The 18,833-nt window shown below is 39.4% G+C and overlaps 1 protein-coding gene across 2 annotated transcripts in view; it reads left to right on the top strand.

Moving 5' to 3' along the window:
* LOC130158311 (glypican-5-like) overlaps positions 1 to 10,018 on the top strand; it is a 391,572-nt gene extending 381,554 nt beyond the window's left edge. For both annotated transcript variants that reach the window (XM_056358960.1, XM_056358961.1), the window contains one exon: positions 1,448 to 10,018. In XM_056358960.1, the coding sequence (XP_056214935.1) occupies positions 1,448 to 1,650 (203 nt within the window). In that variant the 3' untranslated portion in view covers positions 1,651 to 10,018. The remainder of the gene's footprint in view (positions 1 to 1,447) is intronic.
* The last annotated feature ends 8,815 nt before the right edge of the window (positions 10,019 to 18,833 follow it).

Below are 18,833 nucleotides of genomic sequence, written 5' to 3' on the forward strand. Positions count from 1 at the left end.
TCCCCTGGGATGAATGTTGATATTATGATAAAATGGAGGAATTAATTGCATTTCTTTTACAGTTTATACTGGCAAAAGAACAATGTGTGCTTTCCCAATACGATATCTCATTTTTATTACCAAGTGAGTTTATTGATGGTTGTTCAGAACTACTGACATGCAGACAATGATCTCAGATTGCATTTACATTTCTGGAATACTTTCCATCTTTCCAGATTCTGCCAGGAACTTGCTTCTGTGATTCAGAGTTTTTATTTTAAGATTGGACTGTTGTTTAATCTGCATTACAAATCTATGCCTTTTGCTTTCTTGTGTATGTGCACTGCATTCATTAGTATCACAAATCCTTTAAGCTTGGACCTGAACAATTATTGCTAATTTATAAATTCTTCCAGGCAGGAATTTGGTTTTTGCCAGGCACTCAGATATGATTTTACAGATTGACTATAAAATCATCATCCCATCATCAGATGAAATAGTGATTTTTTTTTTTCCCACAATGCCAGCGAGAGGGTTCAAGGGCAATATGATCTCAGTAATACTTGTAAATAGCTTGTGAACCTCAGGATAACCACAGACCCTTATCAGTCATTTTCTCATTTCAAAAAATCCCTTCTTTTTTTTTTTTCCCCCCTTTCAATATAGGAGTTCTACTACTTTCTTATTGATCTAGTCCTTTATATAAAAGATGCCTAGAATTGCCCTAAAATGCATCTGGAGGGAGAAAAAAGCCCCAGTGATATTGTTCCATACTTCAGAAAGAAAAAAAATATCCTTCTACTTGCTGCGAAAAACAATGAAACAAAACATGACGCATTCTCTTTGTAGCCGTATTTTGCCCGCGTCGATGAACAAGGCATATGAGACAACAATGTATTGCCTCATGTCAGCAATCCTTCTTGCCAGGTTGTCTTACTGTATCGAGGGCCATGCGTTGCTTTAAAGGTAGTGGCAAAGCAGGAAGAAGCTGGGAAGCTGGCTGTTACATTAAGTCAACATGATCTCCCGTCTCCTGCAGCCACTCGGCAACTTGATGGGTGTCTCACTGGGGCATGTTGCGAAACCACTCAATCCTAACATCGTGTTTTAAAGCACAAGCCAGTTCCCATGCCAGGTGAAACTGAAAGTACTTTTCCTGAGAGAAAACCAGGTTCTGAGACCAGCCACCGCAGCGCTGAGTACCTACTGTTCTGCTCAGGCTGTGTCTACAAGCAGACAGGTAGAGCAGGCTGGTCAGAACAGACTTGCTGAGCAAAACAGCGGGTGCTGAGGACCAGCGGTCACGCTGGGTCCAACCAAAACATTAATACAAGCGCCCCATCACTCTCCCTCCGTACATAGGTCAGTTATTCAGGCTAGCGTACAGCACGTGTCCACAACAGACAGAATTTAAAGCTATTATTTAGAAGACGTGCGATTAATCTTACATTTACTGTCATGTTTTCAGATATACTCAAGGACAAGAAAACCCATCCGGAAAACAGAAACGAACCAAAACCGACTGCGAAAAAGATCGACGCCGCAACCACCACAAGCACTGTCAAGTCATCCTCTAAACACAGTGTAACTGGAAGTGGGAGCAGTCCCACCCTGAGCTCCTCACTTGTGATTTTAACAGCACTAGCAGTCCTGTGGCATTGCCCACTGTAGCTGTGTTGCCTTGCAGCCACTGTGCAAGTGTTTCTGTTCACTGTCATTTGTACCTACAGCCTTACCCAACAGAAAACAAATGTAAATGGCTCTCTAGTTTATGTGATATGTTAGAATAAATATTAAACGATATGCTGGAGTTGGCAGATACCAAGCGTCATCACTTACAGTGTCTGAAGACAGCCTTTGACAAAGCCCACCCAAGACAGAGGGAATGATGACAAAGGTCTGAGTAGCTTAAGTTATGGGGTAGGAATAATTGAAAACGCAGAAATTGTGTATGTGTGTTATTGTTTTTCCCAATTTCATTTGCTGGAATCTTACTGGCTGGTTTTGTTTAATTTTTTTGGTAAATTATATGAGTGATCAGTCTTCAAATTCAAGCCACTACATACTTTATTTTTCTAGTGAACAGCTAACAAGCTATATCTACAGTTGTAAACCATCCTAAAGTGGAGTACATTCTACCAGCTTGATGAAATTCCTAAGTGATCAAGATCAAAGCATGTTTGAAACTTTTCACTCTTTCTGTTTAGATTGTAGGAAGCAACATAAAAGCATATGGTGTGTCTAATGTACCAGTATAGTTGCCTTAACTATGGAAAAAATTAGAACCACATTGTTTACTGAGGGATACAGATAGTGAGTTTCCCTGCCCCACAAAACGCCGTTACCAGATGCTTAAGCATATGCTCAAGGCTTATTGGATGAATGTCCAGCAACAAGAAACATAAATAAACATAATATTTTATCCAGCTGAATGCAGCTCTGTACAGAGAAAAAAAAGATAACTCAGTTCAAACTTTCTTTGCCTATGTGATGTTATAGAGAAAACCAACCTAAATTTTCCATAAAGGTCCCAGAGAAAAATCGTTGGGGACTCCCATTAGACACTAACTAGGTTTTGTGCATTGTGGATCTCTGAAATCAACTCTGTTTCATAAACTGTGTATTATTTAATTACATGTAATGTTTAAAATTTTGTATCATGGTAGGTGTAAATGTAAAACAATCTGAAATCTAGAACATTCTCTGTTATGCCTCATCTTGATTACTACCCCTAGAAAGTGTCAAACTGTGTGTTATATTACAAGGCTTTTTTTTTTTTTAATCAATGATACATTGATGCATTTGAACTTTTTGAATGAAAAAGTACTACAATAACGTTTAATGGGTTAAGAGTTAATGTGTGCTTTCCAAAAAATGTTTACAGTGCCATTGAATATATATCTACAAATGCAACTGGATGAATGCAGTTATTAATATGATAAATATATAAAACATTAGAAGTTATATTTACTACATTTCATACTATTACAACAGTTTAATGGCCATTTTTGTGTTGTAGACTATTATTATGTACAGATTTATAAGATTTAATGTAAAACACTTGCCTTTTTTTTTTTTTTTTTTTTGTAAAACATCTCTTTGATATTTAGAGTTACACAGCCACTGTCATAACTCAAAAGAAGAACCCTGTATATTACTAATCAACTTCAGGCATTTTATTGGCAACTTTCGTTATAAAAGCCTGACACGAAGAAGGTGCCATGTGCCAGTATTATTGTGGCAATGACACAGAACAAGCATATAAGAAGTATGTACAAAACTTGTACGTTTTTAGATAGTATTAGTGAACATGTCTAATTATGTTTGCAAAGGTGGGGCTTGAGTTTTGTTTTTAATTTGGGCTTTTAGATCATATTTACAGACATAAAGGTGTAATCAGAACCATCGACACACCCAGCTGCAAAGGCAGTGTCTCTAGAGTGTCAGCCACTATGTTTTCTAGAAGAGAATTCAATTGTAATGTTGAAACAAGGAGATAAAATGAAAAATTACTAACATGAAATATTTTATATTTGAGTTATGATTTTTCAAAATGGTAAGGAGAGTAATATCCCTAAATAGTGCTTTCCAGCCGTAACAGTGAAAATCAGTGTTCCCAAAAGTTCTATAATAGCTGTCCTGTTTTCCAGGGTTTGTGACTGCACCGCCAGTCCTCTGAACCGTAATTAAAAATTCCACTTCTTGTATTTATTTTCAGTGCCCTTTGGAAGAGTGCACTTTTACCAGCGGAGGTGTGCAAGTCATGTCATTTACACAGGGAAAGGACACCGTAATTCCTTGCAGTCTTAAAGGATCAGTTGCGATGGCTGCTGTCAGACAGGCTGGGCTCTGTGCACACACAGAACTGTACATCAGGTGCTAACACCACCAGCTCCTCAGGTAATACCAATCACTGTGGCTTCACTAAAGCAATTTATCTCTGTTGCCTGTGAGCCTGACCCCTAATTTAGTTTTCTCACACTTAAGATGCTCAGTCATCATTCAGGCAAATGCATCCACATTTGCACGCGTCAGTCTCCGTCAGGATTCCTATGGATAGAGCTAGGGTTTCAGGGCTGGGCTCTGACGCTACCAGATTTCAGCTTTGCAGTTTGGAGGTTTCAGTTCTTCTCACCTGCAGAAAAGGAACTTGAATTCCTAGACTTAACATGTCTTTTTGAGGTCTTTTCTGTAAAAGGTTTTGTGCTTTTAGCTCAGAGCAGGGATCCAGCTTAGCCTAGTATTCAGCTGTAGCAGAGGAAGCTGCAGAAGCCCTGCAGGAATAACTCACCCTGGGGATTATTTGTTGTTGCTAAATGTCATAACCTTGCCAAACAAAAACCTCTGAAAAATCAAGTGTTTGAATTTTAGGTTTGGTCAGCAAATATTTATATGACGTAGGACTCTGAAGCTAAACAAGACAACCCTTTTAAAGTTTCCGTAACAAAACCAGAACAAGTTCAAACTCTGGGGTGAGATAGAATCAACTCATTTCATTGGATTCAATCAATAGGCACAAATTGTTACGGAATGAGGGAAGAGACTTCAGAGGACTCCACACCTATTAATACATTTCACACTAATATACTTTCACACTGTAAGAAGAGTACTGGTCAAACCAGCATGAAATATGTTCATAATGTGCATCAAAAATGGAGCAGCTTTAAAGGGCAATGCAGTACATTTTTACTGATGGTTTATGATTTCATTTTTCTCAGGATCAGTTGCATTTACATAGTAAAAAAAGTGTTTTCCATCAAACAACAGATCTATACCAGCAAAGGCAAAAACAACTGGCTGTGTCAGGTAAAGAAAGTATTTCTTTTAAGATGAGTAAGATACCTATTTTACAAAATCTTCTTTTGTTATCCAGGACACTGTAATTGCGATGTAATTACAAAGGTCTAAATTCAAAATACTTTTGAACTTGTCTATGTAATCTCAGTGTAAAATAAGGTACCAGTCAAAGAGCATTGCTGTAGCTTTGCCTAACAGTTACGAATTGTATTTAGCCACTGCTTTTTGAATGTTTATTGTTTTGCTATGACTTCTTTTAATATTTTGCTGTGCCAGCATTTGTGAATGCAGCGTTGGAAAGTAACTGCTGTCATAAATTTGTGAGTAAAATCAGTCTATAGTTTTCTCTTGATAGTGATTCAGCCTTCTTACCAAATAAGACAAAATTGGTGTGGGCATCCAGTCAGTTCTTGGTGTTTCACTGCTCTTTGGGCTCCATGTTCCACCAGGTTCACGTAAGAGGTTCAAGACGTTCATGTGTCACTTAGTCCCCTTTCTAGCTATGAAAGTGTAAGGGAGAAAAGTGAACACAGGTGGACAAAAGCATGTGTGGCTGCAACGTGCCAGTGCTTGGCAACTGTCTTTTCTGACGCCCTGAGCCGAGTGTTCGCAGTAAATTTTCAAGCTGCTTTTCTACCTCTCCAGATCAACACGTGGAGACTGGCCAGGCAAAGAGCAGCAGAGAATCTAGAAACTGCATTTTCAGGCAACTTCACAGACACCTGCTATGAATTGCACGGTTTTTGCAATTTAGATGCTTTACAGAATCCGGCCTCTCTTTTTCAACCTTGCACTTTTTTGCTGGCTTGCATATTGCTGGTGTTATGCCCTGTGTTCTAGTGCACCGGGTACTTTGTCATTATGTAAAGAATTGTGATTCTGCTCTTTCACTCAGTAATGAACCTTTTGAGGTACAAATATCTGTCTGAGCTTAATAAGGACAACACAGATAACATAAGGGCAATACAAATAATACTGTCCAGCTGCACTGACTTCAGGGACTCTGCGTAGGGGTATCTGGCTATGAAATTCACATCTCTTTGATCTCTTAAAAGAGATTTGTATTTAATATATCCCTATTTCCTTTTGTTACCAAGACTGCAACATGTATTATAATTTTAAATTTTACTCTCTAATCCTGTATAGGTCTTCTCAATATTGTCCTAATGGATGTTGCGTGCAGACTTCATTTTAATGTTAGATGAGCCTTTTTGCCCAGATTTACTGAACCATTCTTATTCTGTATTGCACATGATTAGGTTTAAGCAAGATCTCTTCAAGTGAAAGGAGCTGAAACACACATTAAAGTGAGATACTGAGTAGGACAAAATCCAGAAAGTTCCTGTGTTCCTGAATTGGACTGTTCACATTAAACAGAAAGTAAGGTTTAGCTTTGGTTACAGTCAAAATTTCATAACTGGCATGGTGTTAAGGGGATTTCAGCCTTGTACTGAAAACTGGTAAGTCTACCCATTTTTTAAGTGGGAATTAATTGATACACCTGCTTTCCCCATGCCTCTGTGCATGGGTAAATTTAGGTCTGTAGAAACAAGACATTCCTTAAAACATACCCTGCACAACGAGCATCACAATTGCTTAATGTTACAACTAGCCAAAAGCACGAGAAATTTATTTTCATTTGTAGCATTTCACAACTCACAGTGCTTCTATTACAAGAAGACATATGGCATGTGCGTTAATGAAAAGTGAAACATCTTACAGTCAATGTCATTATAGCTGTGACATGCATTAGTCAAAAAGAACATACTTTTTTCTTCCCATTGCCTCAGAAGTCCAGAATTATTCCCAATACTGACTTATCTTCTGGTTTCCACTGTCATTCTCTCAATAATTACATTTGAATTATTAAGCCATAAAAAAAGAAATACTGTCCAAGAGATTGTAATAAATAGAGAGAAGATAAACTCAAAAAAGTATCCTGCATTTAAAATAGAGAATACTCCTAGGTAAGAAAACCCTCCTAGACTAGAACAATTTTTCAAGTCGCTCTCCAGATTCATCACCATCCCCCCTTCCACCTCCAAACAGCACAATATGAAGCCTGCGTGCAGGAGGCTGGTGCACTGAATTCAGGAAAATAAATTAAAACTACTGCTGTATGGTGATATTTCCATGTATATTGCTTGAAGTGGACCTCCTTTTGCTGGTTATGAGGAATGTATTCCAAGTGCATGTGCAATTGCTTAAGTTCTTATTCAGTAAATAACCACAGCTGCTGCAGCTTTCAGAAAAGGCTGCTAGACACAGACCATGAAGCAGTATTTTTGTGTTGCTCCCGTGTCATTGAGATCAAACTGAGTCCTTAGAATAGACAAGTTTGGACGTTCCCGTTATTATCAACACTACAATGATTTCCCTCCGTGAAAATCATGTAATACCCTTTCAAGGGAAGGGCACAATGAAAGAGAGGCCACTGATGCATTCATGAGGTACATAAAGTACTTCATTAAATAGCCAGTAACAACCACATTTTTGTTTGGGTGGGGTTTTTTTTTCATTTCTGTGCAGAAAGTATTAATACTACCTTGCAAAATTATGCAGTTTGCACTTAATCATTTCAATTAATCTTCAGTAAATTGCCCAGTACTTTGTAATTATAATATTTGCAGATAATTTAGTGCCATCCTAAAAATCATTCGTTGCATAATATAAGCGATTAACATTTATTTGATTTTTTTTTTTGTTGCAGGGGGATATATAAATTATCCTCAGTGGCCTTTCTGTACACCTAATTATCACCTGTTTGAATTATTCTACAGGCTATGGACATTTCATTTGAAAAATAAATGTGTTGCTAGTTTTGTGAACTCCTTGCAAATATATATTTGTAAAAATTACTTTTCAGGGGAATACAGAAACATGTTTTCATATGTCTTCTATGTTTATGAGCTAGGCTAGGCTTTTACGCTATTACACGTAGAATAGGTACTGACATTTTTAATGCAGTTAAAATGGAAATAGTCAGATAGCTCCTTCCTATAATTAAGTACAGTATCGCAGATTTGTAGCCTGGTTTATTCAGTAATGAAAAAGGAAAGCAGTAAGACATCAAGAATATAGATCCTAGTGTAACTGTCACATTTGTATATATGCATAAAGAATTAAGAAGTGTCACTAATCAGAGACTATCGAAAGCATTGCTCTATGCTGCAGTGTCAAGGACGCTGTGTTAAAGTTGTGGAAATTCAACCAGATTACTTCAGTCTCATTGTAATTTTCTATTTAAATGCACAGTATATTGAGGAAGATAATTTGATCTTTTTGAAAAGATCCGGAAAAAAACCTTTCTAACAAGAATGCAAATATCAAATATTTACAACCTCCACACATACAAAATTGGGAAATCAAAAAATGACTTGAGACTTTTCTGTGGGTATGAAATGTTGCAGCAGACCCTCAGCTCCTATAAATCAGTATAGCTCCTTTGATTTCAGTTTAACTATGTAAATTTACCCCAGCATAGTATCTAGCCTGAGAACGTGAATTGCTTCCCATCTTTTTGCAGGTGCAGAAAATCAAGAGTAACTGCAGTGATTACAAAATTTGCATAACAGTTTTACGTTGCCTGGGCCACTGATCAGATAGTATCTTCATGCCTGAAAAGAAAATCTGTAATACATGGGATGCCGTAAGTCTTAGTCTTCTGGCATTTTCCCTTTTCCAGGGGCATGGCAGGGGCCTTTTCCAGAAGCAGCTTGTATGATTTGGGGCTACAAGGAGATATTAATACTGCGAGTATCTCCTAGGGTAGAAAATCTTCCCCAGAGAAGGTTTACTGATACAGATCAGGCCTTGAGGCAGACCAGGTTTGATTTTTCTGTTTCATGTTAAAACATAGGATCTAGGTCTTAAACTGGCCTCAGAAAGTGAGACTTAGTGGGGAGAACTGATCGTGGCTTTGATGTTTTTGGAGAAGCTTAAGCAGCAGAGAAGGCAAGCAGCAATATTCTGCTTCAGCTGAAGCTTGTACATCTTGCATTCAGTTTCAGATAAAATTACCTGTGAGTTTCCAGATTAGCAGTGACAAATTTGTGAGTTACTGTAGCCTGATGTTCTTCTATGGAGAAGAAATGAAATTTCCTCCTAAGCAGAAACAAAAGGCAGCTATTTTATATTATGCTAAATATCCAACTTGGAAGGAAACCAAAAAAGGATGTTAGGCCTCATGAAGGCATAGATTGCCTTGGGTGGGGATGTTCTTGGTGCGTGTAGTGATAATGGTGAGTCTGTCTGCTTGTCATGAAAGAGGATGTCCACCCTTATGCTCTTTTTGGGGCCCTGAGAAAAGCTACAATTTATGGCTCAAAGGTGACAAATCGTTTATAGGTGAAAGTTGTAGACAAGTCCACAAAGCAGTGAAGCACGCAGTAAGACATTTGGTAGTGGTCTCGTTGAAAAATGAGAAAATTAGTTTAACTGACGTACTTGAGCTTTTGCATTAGGGATGGACAACTGAGTTGAAACCTACTCCCAAAAGACTGCAGTGCACGTGGGAGCGGGCCAATGTAGCAGTAATACTATATGAAATGTTTATTGTATCCCACTTATTATATGAGGCAATATTAGAAGAAAAATGGAAACCAGTACACTAAACCTTGCATAATACAACCACTTACTGTACTTTGGTATCAGGACTAATACAGTATGAATGTTTACAGTACACTGGGTTAGAAATTCTAGTAGAATATGTGCTTTGTCATTTAGCTTTTTAAATAATTAGTTTATGGCCTCCTAGTCTTTTTTAGTTCATTTTATTTTACAGGAATTAATAGGCCGCTTACATTTGTATTTTACGTTAGTTGCATCATGGGTATTTTAAGTTTCAAAATAGATTGGTTTTGCCCTAAGCTGTATTCAAACTCAAATAATTATTTCTGTTTCTCAAATACATGTTTTATTTGCAGTATATCTGCTTATATTTTTATTGAATAAATTTGTCAATTTTCTTCAGTTTGTTTTCAGCATTGACCATGATAAAGGCAATTTAAAAAAGCAGTCTGAAAACAATGTCTTAAAAGAAGAACAAGGATACTTTGAAAAGTCAAACAGTGTTTTGTAAAGGACAGTGAACTATGAATGGGAATAAAAATAAATAATCCACAGCAGGAAAATGTTGTCGTGTATTAGAATTTTTGTTATTTTTTTCTGAATACTTTTCGTCATCTTTGTTGTAAGTTACAAAGCTGATAAAATCTTAAATAAAAATATTTTCATTTGTTCAGATGATGCTTTGAATAAAGGATGCAGTCCTTGAGAACTGCTGAGGAACTCAATATTTTGGTAATAGTCTGGCAAAGAAAGTTTTGTTTCTTTAGCACATAACTACTTTCTTGGTCTTCTTTTCTTTCTTGCAATAAACACAGTGAGATGTAAAGGTGCCTACCTGCTCTTCCGAGAGCTCTTAATATTATTGAAGAGACACAAATGCCAGCATACCTCCACACAACAGGTAGGACTGTTTCATCAGATTTCCACTCCTACATAAACAATCAGATCTGAGTTCTCCATTGACCAAGGTCTTGCAATAACTGTGTGCCATATTAAAAGCCTTGCCCTTGCTTTTGATTAGAGCCGCATTACTTTTTCTAGTAAAAGGAAACTCCCTGCTGTTAGCGTAGTGTTTTCATCACTTGTCAGTTATGAACTGTGCAGTTTCTCCTCTTTTGATGGGAAAAAACCCTAATGTGGTATTTTTAATGTCAGTGGCTGATTATTGTGGTTGTACCTCTACCATTTCCTAAAGTGACCCAGCAGAGACCTTTGCTCTTACAAGCATTTGTTAAAGCTACTTCTCATGAGCTTCTCTTCACTGCTCTGTCAAAACAGCTTTTTTTTTCCTGCTTAAAAGTTGGTAGGAAAGACGTTAATTAGCTGGTTTATGTCTTTTATTTCCTGTTTTGGTAGTATTTAGGAGCTCCTCTTGTAGTATTCCCAAATGGGTTGAATGAAAACTATAGGACAGACCACTGAACCGCAAAAGTATCATGAACAAAATGTTCCTTTCTTGTGTTTAAATGACTGTGTACCTGCTATCTACTTCCCTAGTTTTTTCTTTCTTATTTTGTTTTCTGGTTGCATGATTTCAGTATTGCCTCCTAAAGCATCCATGATTCCAGCTTTCCTCCACTCTTTCAAAATGCTTCCTATTTGAGGTCTGGGAATTACGTACGGCTCATCTCACCATCTATGGAGAGTGCTTTTTGCTAATATATTCTTTTTTGACCCAGCTCCAAAGATAATAGCCAACAGCTCTTCTCTGCCGATGCTAGAGGAATGCTTGTTTTCTGAAGTGCTGCCTCATAAAAGCCTTTTAAGTTTAAGGATTTCACATTCATCCCCTAATTAAGCAGGTGTCTAAATCTGTGAAGCTGTTTCATTCTGAAATCCAACCTGCCTCCACTTCAAAGGATGTTGTTTCTTTTTGCAAATATGTTTTAAAAAGTGCCGCTGTGACGGTTCAGATTTGTAGGGTTATTTAAAGGCTTTGCCTCTCACCTGATTCAGTATTTATTTTCCAAAAATACACAGAATACATCAGATTTGATGAGCTGCCTCAAGGATGTTCCTTAATAGTGGTGCTGGAGTTCATATATTTGAAAATCTTTAATTGCATTCAGTAACTAGCCCTTCTGCTAGCTTAATGACAGAACTGGCTGCAACCGTTTATGATCCATTTGATGCTTCTTCCATCAGAAATCCAAACCTTTTATCACGTTCATTGTTTGGTTTTGGTTTTAAGAAATATGTCAGTTTGCTCTAAAACATATCTAGAATTTCTCATACCCAAACTCTGGAAAAGAGAGTGGATTTAGCCTAGCTTGTCCCAGGGGTCCAATACGGTGCAGCTCCAAATACAACCACTGCCTTGCCAGAATGATGGCTTGCCTTATGCTGTTGAGAGAGGCAGTGTGACTTCGGTGTAGGAAGTCTTCCTACACTTCAACTTTACATCTGAAAGTAAACAGTCTTTTTTTGGAACGAATGCTTGTGAAATCATTATTACCTCAGGAACACATTAACTACCACCATCCTAAATGAGCAAACTGAAAATACTCCTGCTTGTATAAGAAAAAGACAGGTTTTATTGCATTTATTATGTCTTCAAGGAGATTCAGAGCTAACTTAGAAGAAGGAATTCCAAAAGCAACAGAAAACTATGTCCTACAGTCACAGATTACTGCTTTTCCATCTTGCATGTTTTCAAGAAAACAACATATGGATGGAAGGAGTTTGCCAGAGCAAGTGGGAGGAGATTACACCAGATGTGTGAGCCCTCTTCACTCACAGTGGCTACTCTGTATTTACTTATGGACTTTTGGCTCCACAGTCAGTGGTCCCAGCTAACACCTAGAACTTGAAAACCCCCACAGAGAAGACAGTAAACACATTCCTTATGGGGCTGCCTCCCATCATTCCACAGGCATTATTGTCTCATCCCTGGTTGGGGGGGAAGGGTGCGATGTGCCTCTCAGCTGCGGGGACCTACGTTTTCCCAAAGGGTTCACAGCAGTTCCTACCGCAAGCATGCTGCTCTTCCCTTTTTCAGGGTACATGCAGATGTTACAGATGCTCCACAGGGCATGAAGGAAGGGAGAAACCTTTACTCTGATCTTCTTCCACCCACCCTTCGGTTTCAGAGCTATCCTTTCAAAAAAAGGCCTTTTTTTCATATGACCTGTTATTTGTTGATTCAGGCAAGTGCTGGGGCAGCAGGAGTGTTCTGCCTTTATTGTATTGCAGAAATTGTTATGGTGTCTGTGCCCTCTGTTTTCTCAGCCAGAAGTGAGCACACTTTTCTGGCTGCAAAATCAATATTTTTCATTACAGAGTAACTTGGTCTGCAGAACTAGCAAGTCCTAGTGGGTCTGAAACATGCATTTCCTCAGCTCTTTCAGGAACCAGAAACGGCTAAGAGCAGCAGTGGTTTTGCTTTTCCCTGGAAAGCATCCATGTTACCCACATACCTGGTATGCACTGCTATGTTTCTCACATGCATTCAGCTTGCGGTCACCACCTATCACTTGACTTTCCTTTCTCAGTTCCACCTTAAATTGGATGTAAAGTTCTTGAGACACATTTAGTGCATCAATTTCCTCAGGGTATTTCTTTAATTTAAGGAAAGGTACAGAGACTCCAATTAACCTCAGATGAAGAGACCCATAGTTCATTGTCTGTCTGGGAAAATGAACCTCAGGGAACGCTACTCTTACATTGCAAGTGCATGTCAGAACCACAATCAGAACTCATGTTTTTGGCTCCTACTCTGGCATGTAATCTATTAGAACAGTGTGAACAAACAAGTTCATTAACCTCCCAGAGCCTTAATTCTTTTTCCTTGCAAAGAAGAAATTATATTTACCATGGGTGAAATCTGAAAAAAAAATCAACACAAATTAAGAACATCAGCATGTGTTAGCTTACTACATAGTGGTAACTACCTTGCCCTTTTCTTATAGGCAGAACAAGAATTCTCAGAAGTAAATGCACCAGTAAATACTTACTTCCGAATGTTACTGATAAGATTATGTTCATACCCACAGGTATACAGGTACCCAAGAGTAGCAGCTTATTTTGTCTGAATAGAAAAACAAAAGCACAAGACTGATCCTTGCACAGAGCAAACTAAGCTAATAGGAATGTGATTCCTCCTGGTTGATGCTGCCTGCTAACTCCCGACCACTCATCCTTGGGCCAGGCAGAACCTAGGAATGTGCTTCCTTCAGGCAGAAAGATGTAGCAATATGTGCAACAATAGCCAGACTCAAACCTGTATTGACTGGAAAACCTAGCTATCAGTGTGCTGCCTGCTTTGTCCCGGAAAGCAGCTACATCCAAAACTGAGATGCTCCAAACTATTTTACTAATACTGGAGCAAAAGGTGGCCCCAGGATGATGCAGGGCACAGCTATAGAGTCATTTGCCCTTTGCCTTTCTTCCGTGCTGGCAGCCAGGAGCCATCTCCAGCCCTCCAATTACTCAGTGCTCAGCTCTGCCCCAGAAATGAGGCTTGTCTTGCAAACGGACAGATCAGCAGGAGTCTTGCACTATTATCTATTTCTGTTTCCATATATAGAAGCCTTGCTGTGCAGAGACACTGTATGTATCAGCAAGTTTCTTCGGGTCCTTAAAGGTTTTATGAGAAAAGCTGGTTCATCTAACAGACTCCAAAGGGATGCTTCAGACAGCAAATTCAAAAGGGAAGAACATACTTCCTTGCCACTAAAAAAATAGGGATGTGTCTCCCAGTGAGAGGCCTTAAGACACACCTGAGCCTCCCATTGCTTAGGCAGTTTCTGGTGTACAGTTCTGGGCACATCCCTTGTTCCCTGGACAGTAGAGGGCTGTGGATTCTCACAGCGTGTAAGACAATAGCGCTTGCTGTTGCCATGTTATGTTTTGTTCTCCTGAAAAAGGACCCAGAAATAACTTGTGGCCATGATTTAAACAGCCAAAAGAGCAAACCACTGTGGAACATTTCATACCAGCCAGCTGCAATGGACACTCACCTGTGGATACCTAAGCTTGCAGTCCCCAACATATACAGGACTTGCTCTGGGGAAAAATAAAGAAGATTTCTGCTAGCATTTCTGGAGAACCAGACTGCGACATGAGGCTGCAGAAAACTTAATAGTGTCTGAGTTACAGACTCTGGGTTAGATATAAGAGGGCTTAATTCATCGCTTATTGAGAACAAAGCAAGGCAGTGATTTAATATATGATTTTAAGGTGCTTCAGTTTAATGACAGTATAAGACGGTACTTTGTGTTGTCACATGAGCAAAGGTCAGTGAACTGTCAGTCCTCATTACTTGGGCAAATGTTCTTTTGAGAACTCCCAAACGACTTCATGGTACATGGAAACGAGTACATGTCTTTAATGGTTATCTTCAAAAATCAATAAGCATAAATTTCAGAAAGAAGGCAAATCAGTAAATGGAAAGAATCATAATTAAAGAGATGTAAAAAAATGGATTTTATTTTTTTTAAAAAAAAAAAAAAGCTTTACTCAAGAGTTACCATCTTGTCCCTGAGAGAAGAGATAAGCATTACAATTCCTGAGAGGACTGGTGGCCTATCTCAGTCTAAAACAACCTATCCCAGAAAACAAAATACAAAAGATGAAGGATATGAGGGAAGTAAAAAAAAAAAACAAAACCATAAACCCATAAAGAAGAATAATGGAATCCGTCATGTATTAGGTAGATGAAATGTACTTTATTTAACTTTATGTTCTGAATTTGCTGTGACAATGGATCTGGTATCTCCTAAATAAATATACATCCTTGTATCACATTGTGCAGTACATGTTCTGGTCAGAGTTTGCAGCTTTTTCCTGAACCATTATGAGACCTCAATCTGGTTTTGATACACCTTTTGCTTTGTAAACATTTAAATTTCCATTTATCATATTGATAATGATAGCCATTTTGAATCATGCTCCTAGATCCAATCTGTCTTCCAGAAAATAATTCTTTTTATATTCTTGTATTCAAAGTTAGAATAACAGCAGGTACTCATTGACCTTTTGCATGCTATTTACTAATCATTATATCCTTATAATAGCCTCTCATTAAAATAATCACTTTAGATCTTTTTTCAGTTCTCTGCTAAGAGGAGTTTCCTTCCTGTCTCTTATCAATATTTAGCACCTGCCTTTGAACTCTGGTATCTGCTCTACCTTTTCTTTTCCTTCCTAATGGAAGGTCTATAAATGAACAAAGTCATTCAGGAGGGAAAGCACTACCAACTTTAGATGGGAGTCCTCATCTGGACTCTTAAGCAGAGTCCTAGAGTATATGCACAGCTACAGCAAGCGTAAGGCAAGTGAAATGCTCCTTCCACTAAGCAACAGAATAGAAGAGGTGGAGTTTCCCCCCCCCACAGTTTCAAGCTCTTACTTAAATTCATCAACACCAAATTCTACATGTTGTTTGCACTGGCTTCATCCTCTCTATCTTGGAGGGGACTAGAAGAAAAAAAAAGAAGAGAAAGAGCAGCAGATCATAGTAACAAAAGAAAGCAATCAAACTGCAGAAAATCATCTTTATTTGTTTGTTTGTCCTGGATATGGGGAAAAAGGTTTGGACTGAGTAAACTAAGCAAGTTATAAAATGTCATTCATGGAGCAAAATGGAGGTTATGCTCTGACACCACAGAAGAGTCACAGTTACAGTGCAAAAACGTTCTCAGATCCCACTCCTGTTATTGCCACCTTATATTATTACATACAAAGGATAATTCACAACCTGTCAGGAAATTCATGATACTCAGAAAATATGAATTGAATTCTTTGTCTAAGTTATTGAAGAATAAATATTTTCTCTTCAGACAAATGGAGTACTGGGTTTGGACCTGTGTTAGGCTTCACCTTTTCTTTCTTACCTTCACTGATGTACAAATTATACAGAAGAACAAATTTATTACTCTGCTTAGAGGGAGCTGAGAGTACACTTAACTCATCAGCTGAGGTAGAAGCTAAAATTTTTCTTTAACCCGTATTTTATTGTATAAAGAACACCTGAAAATGACTGTGCTTTCACCAAAGACAGCTTATCCATGGGAAACTGAAAAGTGGTGCCTGTTGGAGCTTATGGCCTTTGTGGATGATGACTAATTGATCAATGAAAAAAACAGATTACACAGTCCTCCAGTTAATGAATAAGTGGGTTTTTTCCTGTCTGGGACCTAATGAGAGAAGGATCCCCAAGAGTCATCCACTAAGGAAGAAACGAGCAGTATATATAGTATAATGATGTGAATTCAATACCCACCCAATTTATTTTAAAATACATCTGTGCACATCCTTTGAGGATATCCTCTGGAAGAAATTCCTTTGTAATCTGTCATGTTCCACAGGGGTTGGCAAACATCTGTGTGTGCAGCGGGGGAGAAGATGAGGGGATTTATTTTATCAGGTTTTCTTTAGTGAGGTTTAACCTTCCTTAGAGTCCTTCAGCCTTGCTTCCTCTACTAATGGCTTCCCTCAGACACTTCCCTGTTTAAGCAGCCCCACTGTGTGTAAGCATCCACATTTGACTTGGGTATTTAATTCAAGCGATTTATACATTATTCTAATGTAGATAACTGTGTGCACTTCCATATTAAGGTAGATGCATGTACACAAACCCCTCTAATATTGCTTCTCATCTTTCTCCAGATGCACTAATGAGCAGTCATTGGCAACATGAAAACTAAATATTATCTATCTTTTGCTCCTTCAGCAATAAACCCTCTTGTTTGCTACTGAAAGGCACAGATAACCCCTGTAAAGAGGTCAAAAACCCCAGCAACTGTTGAGTTGATTTATTCCCAGATAGGAATCAAATAATTTATTTGGAAGTAACTTATTGGGCAGTTGCATCATGTGGCATTTTCTTTCTTCTGAGGAAAGAAAATAGGGGTTGATGAACACAGAGAGAAAGAAGATATCCAAGACAGTGAGCAATGGCAAAAGGACTAGACAAAGTGAAGAACTAATACAGGGAAAAGGAAGGTTAGCTGAGGAAACAGGAGTGAAAAATGATAGTGGAAAAACACCTAGTAAAAACTGTCTGATTTCCGGGACTAGGCTTGCTGAACTCTTTTCACACAAAATCTCACAAAAACATCAATAAAGACTGAAATAATTAAAATGAACTTAAATGCAGCCAGTGTACAGATCCTACTGATGCTTAACAGGAATACAGTTTAAGTCTGATATATATATCTAAAACACATTTAAAGAGCTTGGCTGACCTTGGAACGGACTCCTGTGGACTTCTCATTTGACTAACTGTCAACTGGAGAAGGAAAAATTTGTTTTTAATGACAGTTTGGGGCTCAAATATACATTAGTAATAACAGACTGGCTTTGTACTACTCACCAAAAAGGTTGCCTGTCCCTAACGCACAGGTACCCGGTTTGGACTTTACACGGAAATTTCCTTGCAAAGCTGGACCTCTGTCATAACTACTGAAGTCAATACAATGGCAATGGAGAAGCAATTCAGTTAAAAGAAACATGCATACACACAGGGCAATAGAAAAGCAAACACTGAAGAAATTAAGAGGTCACAGCAAAAGAGGAAAAATACATTTAACATTAAAAAACAAAGCAAAAGAAAATAAAGTAGGCAAGTTTCCCCTCCCACAGTATGGAAGAGATTTCAGGCCAAGTAATTTCCTTCTCTCCAGGAGTACTTCATGAAACTTTGATATTCATGGCTTCATGAAGTATTATGTTCTATAAATTAAAGGTATGCCAAAGGACAGGTGCACACCCTTTCAAGACACTGATGCAGTGCACGTTTCAGGCTGGGTGCTTTTCCCCTGGGTTTGGGAAAGAAAGGCTTTCCCTCCCAAACTCTGACCCGGCCCACACCTGGAAGGGGAGGCCATGGTGAGCGCTGTCGCTGGATGGTGGCCAGCCCCAAGGGACAGGGGTGAGGACTGAGGACCTGGGGCCAGACACAGCCCAGGTACGTGGCCCCAGGGCCCTCTACCCCTCCTATGAGGAGCAGGGCAGGTGTCTTTGTGCTGCAGCCATATCCCCGCCTCAGGGAGGCAGATCATGGCTGCAAGTACAACTCTGCCACCCCAAAACACACCCTGCATGAGGCACCTGTGTCCATGACAGGAGGGTGGAGGGGGACACAGCCCTGGGTGCCATGCTTGTGGAGCGAAGCAGGGGAAGGCCTCAGGGCTGCCAGGCACCTAGAGCCCATCCCCTCACCTGCAGCTGCTTCCCGGCTAACTGGCGCTCATTGTGTAAGTGGCGGCTGCGCCCCTCGCCCTCCCTCAGGCACCGGGCGGCGGTCGGTGCCGGCGGGGGTGAGCGGAGCGGGCCTCGGGGCCTGCTGGCAGTGATGAGGGGCAGGCGCCAGCGAGGGCAGCGGGGAGGCCCTGCCTCGGGAGGTGGGGGAGTCGCTTCAAGCCGTGGCAGTGAGGGCAAATGGGGGAGAAGGTGGGGAGCCCGCCTCGCCTCACCTCACCGCACCTTCCTCCCCAGGAGCCGCAGCCCGGAGCCCCCCGTACGCGCCGCGGGGACGCGGCCGCTCC

Source organism: Falco biarmicus, chromosome 13, assembly GCF_023638135.1.
Source record: "Falco biarmicus isolate bFalBia1 chromosome 13, bFalBia1.pri, whole genome shotgun sequence".
NCBI classification, from domain to species: Eukaryota; Metazoa; Chordata; class Aves; order Falconiformes; family Falconidae; genus Falco; species Falco biarmicus.